General features: G+C 24.5%; 1 protein-coding gene across 4 annotated transcripts in view; it reads left to right on the top strand.

Annotated features, from left to right (window-relative positions):
- The window catches only part of LOC145830290 (unconventional myosin-XVIIIa-like), a 47,811-nt gene that overhangs the window by 4,332 nt on the left and 24,355 nt on the right, over positions 1-19,124 (top strand). For 3 of the 4 annotated variants that reach the window (XM_082938247.1, XM_082938248.1, XM_082938245.1), the window contains exons 3-13: positions 1,072-1,270; positions 1,630-1,730; positions 2,541-2,655; positions 3,087-3,294; positions 5,831-5,882; positions 8,007-8,130; positions 8,559-8,668; positions 10,304-10,462; positions 11,251-11,434; positions 12,898-13,040; positions 15,458-15,558. In XM_082938247.1, coding sequence (XP_082794373.1) covers positions 1,072-1,270; positions 1,630-1,730; positions 2,541-2,655; positions 3,087-3,294; positions 5,831-5,882; positions 8,007-8,130; positions 8,559-8,668; positions 10,304-10,462; positions 11,251-11,434; positions 12,898-13,040; positions 15,458-15,558 — 1,496 coding nt within the window. The remainder of the gene's footprint in view (positions 1-1,071; positions 1,271-1,629; positions 1,731-2,540; positions 2,656-3,086; positions 3,295-5,830; positions 5,883-8,006; positions 8,131-8,558; positions 8,669-10,303; positions 10,463-11,250; positions 11,435-12,897; positions 13,041-15,457; positions 15,559-19,124) is intronic. The other variant, XM_082938246.1, reaches the window with a different exon arrangement.

The raw sequence follows: 19,124 nt of genomic DNA, 5'->3' as shown, positions 1-19,124 counted from the left end.
TATATTTAAATTAATATTTTCTAAATTTAACTTAATTTTCAATCGAGGTTTTATAATATTTTTTTTATTAAAGACTGCGTATTTTCGATTATGTATTTATGTTATTATCAAATATAATCGTAATATGCAATACTATAATCTAAAAGATTATTGCTTTACATCATAAATTTGTTTTTGTTTAAAAATAGTTTAATCTTCTAAAAACTGTGCTAAAGCTCATGACTAATTCAATACAAAATGTGTACATTCTTGAAACAATGAACTCTTTATGAATTTTGCACTGTTTAAAATACTAGTATTGTATTTTTGTTTTAAGCTCTTTTATTTTAATCTTCAAATGTTATTTAGTTATAATAAACTCTGTTTCGATATCAAGTCAAAAATCTTGATATTTGATTGAAACAAGCAGTTTTTATACTTTTTAAATTAAATAATCGCACTTCTTAAACATTTTGATAAAAATGAGGTATTTGTATTGATAGAGTTAACTTGCGTAATTAAAAACCATGTTTGTTATACAAAAAGATTATAATATGATACACGTTTATTAACAGTTGTTATTTGTATTAATCAAGCCATATTTGTTTTAAACAACTTATACTATAATTTAGTTTTCCCGTTAGATGCTAAGCTGCTAATAGTTAACGGTTTATTTGTTGTAAGTTACTTTAAGTCAGTATTTACATCTGAAAACATACTTAAACATGACTATAAATTTAGATTTTTTTTTTACTATTTCGCAATTATTTATTTTATGAAGTTATACAAAACTTTTAAGAATTTGAAGTTTTAACATTATTGAGTAAATATAGTATAATGTCATTAATATTCAAAACAAAAGTGTTTTAATTTATACTTTTTACGGAGTTTATAACAAAATTTAGATTAGACCAATGCTTTGTAGAGCTTTTTAAATGCAATATTTGTCATAAAGTTGAAAACATGCATTTAAAAAAAATTCAAAAACTAAGATTACCATGCTAGAACTTGTGTAACAAGTCTAAATATAGGCATCACAATAAGTTTGAAAATTTTTTATAAAATAAATAACGTTGTCTATGTTCTTTATAGGATTCGGCAGGTCCTGATCCGTCAGTACTTCAGAAAGCTTCGAAGTATGGCAGATTGGTGAGAAGGACTTCAGACAAGTCAGTCAAATCAAACATAAGCAGGCCGTACAGCATGCAAGTGGGAAACACTTCACCGTTGGGTAACTCCCTAGTCAGAAACTCTTGTTATGATGGGTACGACGTTCCTAACAAGCCTCCTCGTAAGTTTTTTTTTGTAAAATGTTTTGCATTGTTTTTGTAGTAGTAATGAATCATTTTTATTTGTTAGTGTACTTCGTTTTTTAAGCATACAAGTTATTTTATAAGTTCGTCTGATTAATATTATTAGACATATAGTAAGCTAAACAGAATCAATATAATTCTTACATTTGATATTTTTCTTTTCCGGAACATTTTTGCAGTTTTACAAATATTTACTGAAGTAACATAACGATACAATTTTATGTTTTCTTTTTAAGTTACCTTTTTTTTAACCTTTATGATATCTTTACTCAACCTAACAAAAAATGTTTAAATTAATAGAAACAATAATAAAACGAAATAAAATACAAATACTCAGTGATTATGTCGGCGTCAGGTGATTACAATGTTCCGAGAAGAAATGCTGGCAAAGTGACTGATGTCAAGTCTAATGATGCAAATAAATCTGTACCTAGACTGGTAAGTTGTTTTTACATGTTAACTTATCTAAAAGTATTAAAGTAGTTTATTTACTTTAAAATTCTTTAATTCTTTTATAAAGTAAGTTAAAATTAATTTTTTTTTCCAGCATTTGTTTAGATATATTTTTTAGTTACGCTGCGGTTAAAAAGTATCTTAAGTAAAACAAAATAGTGAATATAATGTACATTAGTAAAGCTTAAGGTTAAATTCTTTTATAAAAACTGAATGAATGTATTTTGTTTCATTTGATGTATTTTTACATTTTATAAATGTCAAAAGTATTTAGTTTATACTTTTCAAATACATATTTTAAAGGTTTTTCTCGTTAATGTTATGAAATAGGTATTTTTTTTAATTATTTATGTTTAAAGCTTTTATAGTCAGCCAAAACAGCCTTGATAGTTCAAAACAAAGTTTGAGCTTCACATGCAGTTGAAAATTTTTCAAATTAAAAGTGTTAAGAGGGTATTAGTTTTATTTCAATTTTCAGCAGAATTATTTCTCTATAGACAATAGTTTGTATAGAAACGTTTTATACATGTATTTACTCAACTGATTAAGTAATCGTGCTTTTTTATTGACCTTATCGATTAAAACTGTTCCATATATTTTTTATTAAAAGTCAGTTGTATATTGTGCTTTATAAAAAGTATTTTTCTATGTCAGCAACTACATAGCTAAATTATTTAAAATATCATGAAAGGCTTGTTAAGTTAAGCTATAAACGATTTTATTTCAACCAGTTCAATAAAGTATTTTCGACATTTTTCGATAAACTAGATAGGTAATTGTACGCCAATTGTTTAGGTAACTTTGTATAAAAGATCAAGTGGAGATTTTGGGCTTTCTCTGAGAAGATCGGCAGTTGTTGAATATTCGCAAGGACAAGCTATAACTAGAAATGTTTTCTTTGCAGAGCCAGGTTTATTTATTACTAAAATTTCTCGTAAATAAAAAGGTTTTAGTAAATTTTGTTGAATTAAAAGTCTTTTTTTGTCTTATAATTAGATAAAATGACTTGTATATTATCTACTGAATTTAAGTAATATCATATTGTAGGTCAGTCAAAATTTGTAACATTTTTCCATTCTAAAATTAAATTATATTTTTTTGATACATTTTTTTTAGTCTATAAAACATAAATAAGAAATTAATCTAATCTAGTATTTCTTAATCAATTTAAATAATATTATTTCAAGAAACTTTATTTATAAAACACCATGAATTCATTTACAGCATATTCTAGTACATCGTTAGTGATTTTTTTTAGATTAAAAATCTTACAAAAAGTAAATCAATTACTTTCAATTAATAAAAAAAACTTATAAAAAAAGCATACACTCGTGCTAACAGGAGCGGCGATGCTGTCGGATCCGTCCTACGACGAACAGGACGCCTCGCTGCTGCACTTCGGCGACCGGCTGCTGCAGATCGACGGCGTCAACGTTGAAAACTGCCACCGGAGCGAGGTGGTCAGCAGGATCAAGTCGGCTCGGCAGAAAGTCGTGCTGCTGGTGAAAAGAGACGAGAACCACAACAATGGCAGCAGCGCCAGTAGCCGGTGAATTGTTTGTATTATTCATGTACAGTATCCGGATATTAAAAAAAAAATATCCGGTCTGATGATCCGGATACTTGGTCTAAAGTTTAAAAAACGCAAATAAGTAAAACGTTTAGTTTAATTAAAACTACTAATTTCGGTAATGATCAATCTTTTTTATTTAAAAGTTTATATAAAGTCTTTAGTATAATGCATTGAATAAAGTTTTAAGTTTTAAAAATAAAATTTTACTTAGTTATTTGCTGTGGTATACTTTTTTATTAAACTACTTAGTTTAAGCTATTTAAAACTAAAAAGGTCCATAAAAATCTAAGGAAGCATCGGCAAAAGTCATCAGAGTATAGTTTTGATCATATAAAGTGGAAGGTATATTACCACAAGCTCTCGGTATATTGTACATGAGTGCAAAGTTTAAGAAAGGTCTAAGTTTAACATGCTTGATAAGGCATTTTTAAAAGAAAAAAAAGGTAACAATTCTGATTTTTCCTGGTTGAACTTAAAACAAAGGCTTGCAAAAAAATCTTAAAACTAGTTGGTAAACTTTCTCAAAAGTTGGTCAGTTCAATAAAAACCTTAATCAAAACACCGTTAAAGTTCTGCCAATTTTGGAGTCATTAGCGGTTTAGCCAATATAAGCTGTAATACTATTAGTTAACTTGAACAATTAGGTTTAAATTTAAAGCTTAAACCTCTACAAATCTTTGAAAAATATGTTCATTGTTATTAAAGGTAATCATCCAAATAATGATTTTAAGGATATAAAGCATAGTAATATACTTCTTCTGTCTATAAACTCATTAAACATATTGAAGTTACTTGTTATTATTTATCAAAATTTAATCATAAATGTGAAATTATTTTATACAGTACTTTTACGTCTATTTACTTTTCTTTAAAACCTTAAAACTTTTAGTTTACTATCATATTCAAATTTTAAATTTTATAAGCTTTTAAATGCTTTCAACTCTCTACTATAGTTATACATGATAAATTATTTCAAACATAAGGGTTGCTACATAGTCAGGAAAAGTCAGGAAGAACTAAAAAAATGACAAAAGTCATGAAAAAATGGGGGTTTATGAAAAAAAAAAAGTCAGGAAGTTTGAAATAAACATGCTATTAATAAGAAAGTTTATCATCACTAAAAGCTGTATTTTAATAATGTTATTTTCTAAAAGTTATTGCTTTTGCAATTCATATTTTTTTCAGGATCTAACTGAATTTTTGGAATAAATTAAAATCTTTTATTATCTTTATTTATTTTTTAAGTCGTTTCTTATGTACTTTTAAATCGGTTTTAATCAAGAATTTGATATAAAAAAGTCAGCAATAATTTTCATTTTGGTCTGTTGCAAACCTGTATAACACTAAAGTTCAATAATTATCAAAGTTAGTTGCTTTAAATTAGAGTTTGAAGTAGTGATCTACCCCATCCAAAAATTTCAGATCCGGATATTTTTTAATAATACAGCTCCGGCCGGATCCGGATCTATAAAGGCAATATCTGGCCGGATCCGGATATTTTAATCCTATAGATCACTTGTTTATAAACTTTTTAAACATTGTTTTGAATTTTGAGAGTTCAATAGACTCCTTGTACTAGGAACAAATTTAAGTGCTAATACAAAAAATGTTCTTCATAAAAAAGTATCTTCTCCTAAAATACTCGATAAATCGTTTAAAACTTTATTAGTCTAATTCCTTAAAGTAATAAACAAAGTCACGTATGGAATTTGAACGTTTCTGATTTGAGTCATAACTAAACACTGCTTACGATAGTTTCTTTTAAGTCATGCAAATAACACTTTATTTTTCTCTTATGAGTTGAGGTTTATAGCTTGAAATTGTAGGAGGATGTTAGTTAGTTTTCAAAAAAATTGATAAACCTGCCTACATACGTTTTTATCAGGAAAATTTTCACAAGTTAAGGATATCTTAAGTTTTTTAAGCTTTATGTTCTATAGAACATAGCTTCCAGTTGATGCTTAAAGCTTATAAGTAAGAGCATTTGTTGTTTTTTGTAAAAAAATGCTTGGAATTTTGTGTTTGAAAATTACGAAGTATTAAAATAACTTTTTGCATAAATTATTCAAATATTGAATCATATTGATAAATGTTCTAAGTCATAAGCACATTACATAAAAGTTTTTACAAATTAGTTTTTCTATTGTTTTATTGTGTGCTTTTGCATCTTAATTTAACAATTCTTTCTATAATTTGTGTTTAGAAAAGACAACAATGTACGAATGTTTCTTAAACCATAAAAAATCATATTTTTTTTGTAATCAACTTTACTTAGATAGTAATCATAGTACATTATATTTTTTGTCTAAATAAAAGTGACACAAAATTTAAGATTATTACTTGCAAAAAATAAAAGCATAAAGAAGATATTTATAAAAATGGTTTGAATTTATTTGTTAAAACTTTATCGTATTAAACTTGTCTAAAACTATTTAATTTCACTCTAAAAATTATGAACAAGTTAGAAAATTTAAACCAATAGAAACTTATTTTATTATACTCATGTTCACAGCACTCAATCGCCATCACAAAAAATAAGAATGAGAAGTTCAACCACCTCACTGGTTTGTTGTTCTACTGAATATTTCGAATATTTATAACTTGAATAAATACCCTATAGCTAAGTTATGAGTTTATTTATACGCATTTTTCGTCTGTTTATTTTGTTTCAATTACAATGAGGTCATATGAGTTTATTAAGTATAGTGTATATTGGGACTTAAAGTTTTAGTTTTAAAAGTGAAAAAAAAAATCAACTAAATAAAGAAAATGTTTATACTACTTTCGAATATGTAGTAGTTCCGATAATAAAATAAATGATTAAAACTACTACGTAGAATTAATCTTAAACCAGTACTATTAATAGTTTTAAGAATATATAACGTTAATAATTTTTTCTTATTCAAACCGTACAAAACTAAAGGAATTTTTCTATTTAGTTTTTAAAGTTAATAAACGGTTTCTACACAGTAGCATTCAAATTTTATACCAAATGACAAAAAAAATATTTAAAAGCTTGGAGTCCATCTGTTTACTTTGTACGACACCGTAAAACTTTAATAGATTCTCATTATTAATTATAATGAACATATTTTTTCTTTATAGTAAAAAATTTTTTTTTGTTTTTTTAGATATGCAAATTTTAGTTTTTTTAATGACTTTGACTAACTATAATTTTAACACGTTTTGTTAAATTTTAATGTAAATATATTATTTTCTTAGAATATTTTTAATAAAATAAATTAATACTATAGTGTTACATTCCTGTTCGTTTGCTAATTTAAATATTGACATTTTAAAGTTAAACAAATTTAAAATCTTTACTTTAAACAAATTTTAAATAGTTAATTAAATATCACTTATTTTCAATAATAAATTTCACTTAATGCTTCATAAAATAGTTTCTAGGATTTAGTTAGAATTTTTTTTTAAATAATATCTAAACTGTTAATCAATAAAAGCTTTGAAAAAGCTTCCATAAAACTTAGAGTTATTTTAGCTGCAATATATGAATAATATATAAAGATTGATACTTTTGAAAGTTGAACACTGGTAGTTGTCATAAACTGAACTTAGTTTATAAAACTTCTAACAGATGATATTTTAAAATATATGTTTAACTTAATTTAAATTAATATCAATTACCTAAAATACAATTGATATTAATTAATTTGTTTAATTTGAGGTAGATTGTCTAATGTATACTGTTTCTAACCAGAATTATAGTTTTAGTTTTACTACCTAAATTCGAAACTTCTAACCACTAAGATTTATAATTTTAATTTTAAATTAAACTTTTTTTCCAGAATAATAAGTTTTAATTTTTATGAAGTAAGTTTTGTTTGGTATGGTGTAAAATTAAATTAATTATTATTGATTTTTGAGTATAAAGCCGTGTAAGCTTTGACTATATATTAATTAATAAAAAAAAACAATTTAATTAATGATAAAATGCATTACATTTTTATTGTTTTTTTTTAAGTTCAAATGTAAAGCAAATAAGGGTTGCCACACACTTAAGCTATCAGGCTAGTTTGAACTTAAAAGAAAATTCAGGCTATTTTGGATATTTTTTTAAATTTAGCGCTTGTTTTTATGAGTTTGAATCTTTATTTTTTTAAAGTTGTGTTTATATTGATTTTATTTGTTTTTATTTTGGTGTTTTTAAGTATTTAAGCTAGCTTAATTTTTTTTCCACTTTTTGGCTCATGTTAATCTTTGTTTTTAAAATTTTATCATAAACGCCGGCTGACTAAGGGTAGCTTGATGTAACTAAGAAGGCTTTTTTGTCTCAAAGAGTGGTAACCCTGGCCAATTAAAAAGAGTTTTACAATATGTTGATACTATTGAATCCTTAAAAGTTGGAAGGAATTTTTTTTAAAACTTTTTCAAAGCTAACTTATAACAAGATTTTAAAAAAGCATTTAAAAAAGCTATCAAAAAATAATTAAAAGAAGATATAGAAAGTATTTATTTTAATGTCCTAATTAAAAATAAAGTAATAATAGCTGAATTTTACATAACATATACAAAAGTTCCTAAACATTTACTTTTGTAGTTTTTTATTTAAGGACGGTCTCAAAGAATGAAGTAAACCTATTCTAAAACAAAACAAATTTTGATATGTTAAAAAAATATGTTCGTAAATTTAGTTCATGGTTTCGAATTATTTTTATTATACATTGAAGGAGAAATTAAGCAGCCAACCGTCCAAATGCAGCATGCCTCCCAACATAAAGTGGTTGAAGAAGGAGCTCGTATGGCTGAAATTCAATGATGATTCAATTGTGAAGGCTAATATTGTTCAACCAGGTATTAGTTTCACATGAAAATTTACTTGCGCTTGCTTGTGATTACTTCTTTGTATTATGAATAACTTATAGTTTTAGAGCAGTTTTGATAAGTATGGAGTTACAATGTAATGTTTTAGAGGTCATAACTGCTATCAAAAAATAATTAAAAGAAGATATAGAAAGTATTTATTTTAATGTCCTAATTAAAAATAAAGTAATAATAGCTGAATTTTACATAACATATACAAAAGTTCCTAAACATTTACTTTTGTAGTTTTTTATTTAAGGACGGTCTCAAAGAATGAAGTAAACCTCTTCTAAAACAAAACAAATTTTTATGTGTTAAAAAATATGTTCGTAAATTTAGTCCATGGTTTCGAATTATTTTTATTATTTGAATGTTTATGAAACTATCTGGTAGTTAAAAGTATTTTGAAATTTCTTTAGACCCATCGAGCATAGAAGGAGCGGTCCCTGTAGTGCCTGAAGGAAAAGTCAGGGTTCAACTCTGCGAGAACGACCAGTTCTACATCGCAAATTACAACGATGTTGATCATGTTTGTTTAGTGTTTTGTTTTTTGTAAAATCTTAACAAAATAATTTCGGATAAACTGTCATGAGTTAATAAAGTTAGCTTAAATTTAATAAACATTATTTATCTTTAGGTATTTGTATATTTTTTTAGTTTAAAGTAAAATTTATGAGTAGTAGTTTAGCATTTAGTAGTGTACTTTTTCAAAATGTTGTATTTTTATATAAATTAGTTGAACTACATGTTCCAAAAAATATTATACAAGTTTAAATAAAGTCAGAAGTTTTAAATACGTTTTGTTTTTGTTGTGTTTCATGGTTTTTTCTACACGACTTTTGCTTTTAAAATTCTAAATCTAAAAGATTGTAGTTTATTACAAAAAGACAAATGTTTTATACACCAGAAACTGTTTTTAGCTAAAGCACACTTAAAATTTTATGTTCTACACGTGTTATCCGTGAATTATTTATCAAGTACATCATGCTTATAATTGCTTGATAAATTTTTGATATCTTAATTCGTTTAAACAGTTATTGAGCTTTACTTCGTACTGTTTTTGATTTTAAAATTTAGTTTAAGTCTAAAAAAATATTGAAAATATTATTTTTTATCTAGCTCATCAAAACTGATCGAAAATCTAGTCACACATTAAGCAGATAAATTATAAATTAAGTAGTAGTTTTAATTGTACTTTGAAAATATATGTATCGTTTTAAGTTATATGTTTTTATTTTATTCTGAGTAAATTATATTAAAAAGAAATTGATAATAATTAGTAAAAACGTATATATTTTAAAGAATATTTCTAGTTTCAGAGTCAATTTTTAACTTTGAGTTTAAATAACTAGCTCCTTAAAATATTCAAACGTATTTTATAAACCTATGAAGTCTTTTAAGCAGTTAGATTTAATACAATCTTTGGTCTTTAACGTTGTAGTATTTATATATGCGAAAAATATTTGTAAAACTTTGTTAATTGCCAATTTATTTTAGTAAACATAGACTTTAGTCATAAAAGAAGTTCCAGTCATTATTCTATATTAACTGTTTATTATAATTGTACTATCATGACTTCTATTTTACATTTAGATGATTTGTCAGAAATAACATAATTAGTACAGAAAAATTGTACAGCAGAAGTGATCAATTTTAGATTTACATTCCTAGAGTATATTAAACTCAAGGTTGCAAGTTATTTTGTCTTATTATTTCTAACATATAATATTATGGTACATCATTACAAACAAATAAATGTTCTTTGTAAAATAATTGTTAACAGTGGTTTGTTTATTAAGCACAATTTAGTATTTATTCAAAATAAAGATATATAATTTCCATAATCATCTTACGCTTATCAAAAAAAAGGTTCAGTTTAATGAAGAAACTCATACTATTTATTAAAAATTTTAGGTTTTAAAATTCTTTGTGAAGTTATTGTATTTTATTGATTAGATTTTTTTAATTTACAGTTCATAAATCTTTAATACTTTTAACAAATTTATTTTCATGTATTTATTTATGCTGTTTTAACCATTATTGTCAACTGCATGATAATGTATTTTCATAAATACTCTTTATGTGATATATACCAGTTGCAAAAACAAAGTCAGTTACTAATTGCAATACTTATATTTAACCTTGTACATTTTGTTTAATTCAGGTGAATCCAGTAGAGTTCGACCAATGTGAAGACCTGACGAATCTAAGATATTTGAACATTAGCAGCTTTCTAAACACATTATCCAATAAACATGAACAGAACTTGATTTACACACGAGTTGGTAAAAACCTCATAAAAACTTCGCACCAGGCTGTAAATGTGAGTTGTTTATTATTATTTATCAGATCATTAATAAAATTAAAACACTAATAAATAAACACAAGCTTTTAATTTGTATAGTCAATTTTTGTTATACTATAGAGTCTAGTCACATATATTAATCTTCTTTTTGCAATTTCTATACAATCGTCATTTATATTGTAAATTATCACAGTTTTGTAAGTAAAAAATATGTCTAAATTACCTTAATTGACAAGGATTATTTGTTATGATAGAAATTTCAAATTTATGTATGTATAATATTAATTGTTTGATTTGTTTTTTACAAAAAAAAAGTGTTTTTAACAGCTCTTTATTCATTGTAGTATTTTAAAGCTAAAAAAAACTCTTTACTTTTATTTAAATTAATAGATTTATGTACTATGCTATCTGATTTTTAATGTAATACACTTTTTTGTTTAGAAAAGTTTTGACGCTTACTTTAGCTAAACGTAAAATAGTTGGAAACTCTTAAATTAGATTTTTTAATATATTTTCTTATAGATTGTATCATTTATCCTATAAAATTAAGTTGTTATTGTTATTGCAACTTAAAAAAATAGTCTTGATTAATTTACCATCTAACAAAATTAAGAACTTTACATTCTTCCAACTGTTATCATTAATTGTTATTTGTCGTATTTTTAAGAGAGCAACAACATTTAGTAAAACAATGTCTTAAAAGTTCTTAAATATCAACACTGTTTATAAAAATGTAAACTTTGTTTTGTAAAACTTGTTTAAAAATTAACCTACTAAAAGTGGTTCAGTTTTAAAATACTTTTTAGCAGAATTCAAAAGAAAACAACAGTTTCAGTGGGTTACAGATGAGAATTGACCAGATCCATGCTTCTATGTTGCGTAATAATTCCAATCAGTGTGTAGTTAATACTGGGAGACATGTAACAAATGAACATTTTTATGACGTCATAAAGTACATGACGAATAAGTATCATTCCAAAAGTATTACTGGTAGGTTTTAATACCTCTAAGATTTTCTTAGCTGACAAATAAGCACTTTTTATCTTCAATAAAAAAAAAATTGTCTAGTTTAGTGTACAATATAATTATACAAAAAGGAAAATTATAACTTAAAGTTGCTGAAGTTACAACTTTTAGTTTAACTGGTTTTCCTTTAATCTAATCAATTTGTTTTAATATGGTTAAGTTTTTCTTTTAATTTGTTGATGTTTGTTTTTAGTCTGATAGCAAAATGGATTTATAATAATATTTTACCATAAAATTAACTTTAATGTTCCAAGTTTTTTTAAAATTTACTATTTGAAACTGTCATATTTTTATATTTCTAAAAGATTTATAGTATTATTTTTTAAACTGTTTTTATTTATTTAAATACAATAAATAATAATTTATCAACTAAGTTTCAACTGTCTTTATTTTTAAATATGTCCTTACATTCTCTTTTAAACTTGCTGAAACAGTTGAGTTATTTTTAGCTGTTACTTCAAATTCCGATTTTAGCGTACTGACTACTAAATAGAACAGTTCCGGTTTATAATAAAATTTGTCGAATAGGTGATAAAAATTGAATTCAATTGCTTCAATTGAAGGCTATTACTAGAATTTAAGTGTTATTGGTGATTTAAATATTATTTTACTATTTGGGTAATTTTCGTTTATATTGATAATGCATCCTATTTTAATTGTTACAACTTAAGTTTATAATTTATTCACAACTGTCAAACTTTTAAAAAGTCATTTGATCTGTTTCATAACTTCTTAGTTCTGTTTACAAGTTGTCTGTGCCATTTTTATTTTCTCATAGAAAAATGATTTCATTTAGAAAATTACCTCAGGAAATAGTTTTGTGTGGTAGTTTAGAGCAATTTTTTTTAAGTAAAAGCATAATCTTGGTGAAACTATTGTTAGTAAAATTCAATAAGAACCATAAAGGAAAAATCTAAATAACTAAAATTCATTTAAATGAGCTCATGCTGATGTTTACTTCCAATTATTATGTTTTCCATAAGCCTTTCCCTAAAAATACTTAAATTGATTGTTTTATGCATTTTGTTGAAATTAATGACTAATACTTGAATCTTATTAATGTTCTGATTTTTTTTTTCAATTATATTTATGTTTCTTAATGTAGGAATTATTATGATTTTAGTCGTGCATCTAGTATACATATATCTGTTTCAAATGTTTGCCCTTTTATATACAAAGTTTACATTTATATGGTAACTTGTTATTTCTATTTTTAAATACAAAAATAAGCTGTATATTATAAGAATTCGATTTATAAATAATGTATTTACGTTTTTGTTACATTATTAAGGTTTTTTTATTCGTGTGTATTTTTTAAGTGGCTAAGGTGTTGATGCCTGGTTCCATGTTGCACAATATAGTATATTTCTTTGTGAATTAAAACTTGTGAATTATAACAGCAGATAAACAATTTTTGTTGTTCTCAGAAAACTTGGTGGAATCTGTACAGTGTGTTGTGACGTCACTAACGCATGCTAGATGCACGGATAATCGAGTAATGAGCAGATGCTTGTCGGACAACTCGCTGAAGTTCACCAGAAGCGGCCATTTGAAATCGTGGCAAATTAAAGTTGGTTGTTTGTAGTTTTTATATCTGAAAAGCTAAGCTTGTTTAAAGGAAATATTAACTTCCATCACTTATTTAACTTTTGTTTTCAAGTCTTCGCATTTTTGAAAACAAAATTTGAAACAGCTTAAACTGCTCATACTTTATAAGTTGTATTTCAAAAAGACTACAAATGCCTTATTGTATTTTACTTTTGTACTAGTCTCAATCTCATAAACAATTTGATTTTATCAACTTAACGTTCATCACTTTTACAAAGCTAAAAGTATTTTTATTTGATAAAACTCAAGAAAAGTGCTATTAATGCTGCTTACTGTAAGAACACAAGCAAATGTTGAAACAGCTTTAATTAAATATTAGAGTGGATAGAATTATTAAGATTAATATAAAAATAAAGGGTGAAAATTGTGATAATTGATTTATTAAAAAATTAAAACTTTTGCATCACAATTTTGAATTAGCATTTAGTTTACACCATTAATAATCACTTTAGAATAAACTTTTTCATATGTTTTAACTGTATTTTATAGTTTTAAGTAAAGCTGTTGCAACTTAAATATTACAACAGAAGTTTAAAAACGAGTAATACGTAAAACTAAAGTTGGTTACAACTGGTGTTTTGGATTATTATAACGTAAAATAGCCTAAATTACTTAGTATACATTTATATTTTCAAAAAATAAAAAAAATTAATACCAGTTGTTTGTCCTACTTGTTACTAAAATTAAAAACTATATATTTGTCATGACTATACTGTAAACCAGAAACTGATTATCGATTTAATTATTAGTAATATTATTAGAGTATATAAAAACAAATAAACTTATTAGTGACGTTATTAAACTCGATGTGAAAGCTGGTATCAAAATCTTATAAAATATCCGTTTGAGGGTGTTACTCATACCTTTTATTCTTATTCTAGCAATACTTTTCCAAGTTGTTCTTAAAAGTGTGATAGTCGCAAAAGTTTATCTTTTAACTTGAAATGCTTATGACCATTATATTTTATTGTTATTACACATTATTTCATAAACTTATTTCATGACTTTTGTTAAAATGAAACATTTTAATAAGTTTTATCCAATGCATTATAAAAAAAAAGTGTTGAACTAAACATTTGAAACATCTTATAATTGAAAATAACAGTAAGAAACTTCAAAAGAAAAAAAGTAATATGATAAAGTTTTAACAATATAACAATAAATTAAAAAAGTAGTTATTTTGTTTTGCGGAGTACTACTGATGAATGATAAGATAAAATTAGTCATAAAATCAAAACATTTTTGGTCTAAATATTCTCTATAGGTGCATCAAAATAAATCATAAAAAGCAAATTTTAAGCAGTTCTGCAAAATTATTTAAAAATAAATAAGTAGTATAAACTCCTTATAACTATAATATTAGCTGTTCGTTAGTAGCTATAAAGAAAAATAATGTTTTAATAGATCATAGTACTTTGTTTTATAAAATTATTGAACTTATTAAAACTATTATTTAAACGAAACTTTTTGTATTATAATAATGATACTTTGTACCATGGTAGTAAATTTGTAGGTTTAATGTGGTACTTACTGGTTGGGTTGTTAACTACTTGAATGTTGAGTTTATAAAATATTAGTAAAATTATATTTTATTAGTTTATTTTTGATACAGTTTTGTAACAAGCTTTTTTACTTTGAAGAAAACAATAAGTATATACTTACAAATAGTTAAACAACTGATCATATCTAATAGTTTGCTAGCAATAAAGAATTTTCATACAAAAAATTACGTAAACAATGGAAGAAGATTTAAATTTTGTTTAAAAGCCGAAAGTACTATATTTATAATTGATATGAAAATATTTATTTATTTTGAACATACCTTTTGTTGATGTTAATGCAACAACAGCAAGTATTCAAAAAAAAAGGCTTTTCACAAAACTTAATATTGTTAGTCAAAGTATCAGTAATGATTATTATTTAATTGTTTATTATTATTTATTAATACTACTTAATAACAAAATAAAAAAATATTTTGTTACGAAGAACATGAATGAAGGATATGCATAATGCCTGAAAATAGTTTATATACTCTAAACACTAAACCAGTACCACTTTAATATTTTAGACTTCTTCATTAGGCATAAGGGTTTAAGGTAAACATTATGTCGCGGGTAATAGATTTATTTTTGCTGACTGTAACTTGCCGACACGTACTTTAAGTAGATGAGTTAAAATTTTAAATATATTGTTATTATATCTTAAATTGTTACATAAAGTAGCACTCCAATTCTCAGCTGCAAAGTTGTTATAATAACATTTTGAAAAAGAGATTTTGTTTGTATGTAATTGTGTATTCTTAGAACATGTAAAAAAAAGTTACTAAATTTAATGCTGATCGATTTTTTTGTTTTCTGGTTAATTTAAAGTTTATTACAGATATTGATGCTTGATTATTGGAGAATTACAAATAGAATTAACAATGAAGCCAATTACAACATTTTTTACCAAGTATTTTATGGAGTCGACCAACAGAAGAGGTTTGTTAAAAATTTATTATTGGTATATATTTTGAATCATTTATTTTGTTTTTGTAATTTTAAAGAAAATTAGTACGTCTTCATTGTTTTAAACTACTTTTTGTTGTGAAGTAATGATTGAACTAAACATAACGGTAAACACGTTGAATATTTTTTTATAATATTGTACAAATGGTTAAAAAATAAAAACTTAATCCAAAATGAAAGTTACTCAGTTTTCATATATACTTATGAGAGACATAGAAAAGAAAACTTGAAATGTAGCTTTTTTATTTAAAAGATAAGAATTTACTAAATAATTCCGAAAATTTTTACTGAGTATAGTTTACTCTAGTATATGTACTATTTGTTTATTTTAAAGTTAAATCTGATTAAACAAAACTTACATTTGTCTTTGATTATTTATCATGAATTTAAATAATCAATAATTATTCTTTAGTATTCATATTTACAAAATTAATACAATTTTTAAGGTTTACAAAAATGGTTTAAGATAAGTCGGTAAGAATTTTAACGAATGTTTTACTTAAAATGATTCTAATAATAATAAACTATTCTTAAAGATTAAAAAAGGACACTTAAAACAAAAAAAAAAAGGTAAAGTTATAAACATTATAAGCATAAAGGTGATCATACCACTTCGATAATCTAGACCAAAAGCTTTTGGTAGACTGAGACCCGCGTTCCGTTTTTATTAAAACTTGCCAGTCAGTCGCAAGAAAAGACCTGCAGTTGTCAATCTACAAACGGTTTATCATATACTACCATGATACTAGGCAGAGTCTACCAAAAGTTTCTAGTCCGATGATTGAATTGGTATGATTAGCTTGAGCTTGTCTCACGACATATTTGACTCCAGACTTAGGCTCTGTTAGACTTTCGCCATGTTTTCTTTGATCATTATAAGCATAAGATACATGTGCAAACTACGTGTATGATTTGAAGTAAAACCTTGCAAAATTTTTGCACTAACTGACTAAATCTTTCCTAGATAGAGTGATGTTTTTGAGTCAGCAAATTAATTTTTAGTGTCTCAATGCACAAAACACTTATTTTTTCTGGTTTATTTTGTTTATTTTAATGCAGGCTTTACCACTTGAAATTGTTATGTAGATTATTTTAGTTAAAAATATAATTTTATATATAAGTTTAATTAGCACTCTTAAAGTTTTTGTTTGTAAAGCTATGCATAACCTGATCTTGATATCTCTACTCGTGAATCCAACGTAGGAAACACTTTTACCGATATGTTTCACTGTAGTATTTAAAAGACACTTTTTTAGGTATTTTCCTTGTCTGGACAGTTGAATTTAATCGTACAATTACATTGATAGTTGTTCTTCTTCTCTTTTGTTTTTATTTATTTACTTGTAGTCTTTTTTATTATGTAAAAAATTTCTGCATATATGTTTGGCATACAAGAAAAGCTTGTCTTAATCGTGTTATTGAATAATTTTCCAAGTGTACCATACAAAATATTTTACCAAATCAGTCTTTGGTTTTGAACTAATTGGAGACTTATACAAGATTCCCAATTCCCTTTAAATCCCTATAAATTTGCAAAATTCTTAAAATTCCCTATAAATCACTGGAAAAAATTGAAAATTATGTAAAAATTCCTAAAAATTACTTTTTTTTGCTTGATGGTTGAAATTTTAAGCCAAATCAGCGACACCGCGTGGTGAAAAAACACGTAAAAATAAAAATTTAATATTTCTTAAATCAAAAAAGTTCAAAAACTGTGACTCTATGGTGCCGCCTAGCGGATATTTAGTTTCCTTTTTTATATTAAATACAATTTAATTAAAAACCCTCAAACTTTCGTCAACTTCTTATTAAGACTGTGCTTATAAACAGTTAACAACATATTTTACTTTATGTACCTTAAAAATATGTGCATAAAGTTTAAAATTCATTGTTTTTTGTTTGATAATTTCCCTATAAATTTGCTATATTTTATGTATTTCCCTATAATTTTTTTTTGAAACTTTAGTGGGAATCCTACTTATAATTACAGTATTGGTTTAATCAATGTTTGTATAGTACATATAGTTTAGTATCTGATACTTTATCGAGTTTTTTTATGTGATCTTTGCTTATATATATAAATATATATATATATATATATAATTTATTGAAATGGCGATTTTAAAAATTCTGGAACATATGTTTCATAAAGCTTTAATTTTTCATAAAGCTTTAATCATCAGCCAGTTAAATTATATAGTTGAAAGTGTTTAAGTTTAAACATTAACCTTATTTTATATATATATATATATATATATATATATATATATAAAGGTTTATTCAAAGATGCAAAACTCGAAGAACTCAAGTTTCGTGATTACTCACTCATCAGCTTCAAAACAAGTTTAAAATAAAGCACAAAACAAAATCACTAATGAAGCTGATGAGTGAGTAATCACGAAACTTGAGTTCTTCGAGTTTTGCATCTTTGAATAAACCTTTTTATTAACAAAGCCCTCAAGGTGGGCTCAGTGTGAAAAATTTAATTTATTAAGTTAAATAACTTAATTATATATATATATATATATATATAATACTTTATATACTCTGTTGTATAGTAAGCGATTTAGAAAAACTTAAAATTAATACTAAATCTTAAATGTTATTGTTCAAAATGTTATCACATATATTGTTTTAATTTTTTATTAAATTTTTGTATAGAGGCAAATTTTTTAGTTATATAAAATAAATTAATGTTCTTATTAGCAAAACTAACATATTTTGAGTTTGTAGATATGTGGTTTTTTAGTGTTTTCTAGTAATCATTGTTAAATATTGATTTAGATAAAAAACTAGTTATGAATAAAACTATTTCTACAATATTTTTCGTACAAGACTAAAGTTAAGCTATTACTTTGTTAAACGCTACATATCTTTTATTAAAATTTAATTTTTAATTTTTTTTACAATGGTTTTTAACACGTTTAATGCAGTTGTTACATTTCATATATATTAATTATTCCTAAATTTTTATGAGTAAAGTTAGTTATAATTTGTTAAAAATATTTCAATCTTTACGGTTTTTATAAAAAACACCATAGATATAACTACCAGAAAACAAATAAACATTCTTATTATGAATATTAAAAATAACAGTTAATGATAATAACAGTTTAAATAAACTCAAATTTGCTTTGTTAATAGAAAAAGTTTATTTTTTTCTTGCTTTTAGTAGCAAAGTAGTTTTTTTTTTATGCTACTTAACAGAAAAAGATTATATATTTCTGTACAAGTTAAATATATAAACTTTGTTCTTATTTGAAAATACTGTAATTTAATTTTAAGGCTTTAAAAAAATGTTATGTTTTGTAGTATCTAGAAACCCTCTAAACTAATAAAAAAAATTCTTCAAAAACTGAATTGATTTGTTTTATAAAAACAAAAGAGAAGACAGGTTTTTAGTAAAATTTTAAATAAATTAATGATCGATGTATAAGTTATAGAATTTTAATTTTAGAAAATCACTTGATCCTCTCTGTACCCTTAAATATAACTTTTACAATAACATGAGGAATTGAATAAACAGTTAATGAATATAT

This window comes from Thalia democratica, chromosome 2, assembly GCF_965202585.1.
Source record: "Thalia democratica chromosome 2, ktThaDemo2.hap1.1, whole genome shotgun sequence".
In the NCBI taxonomy this organism is placed as follows: Eukaryota; Metazoa; Chordata; class Thaliacea; order Salpida; family Salpidae; genus Thalia; species Thalia democratica.
This window is presented reverse-complemented; position numbering and strand designations above follow the sequence as displayed.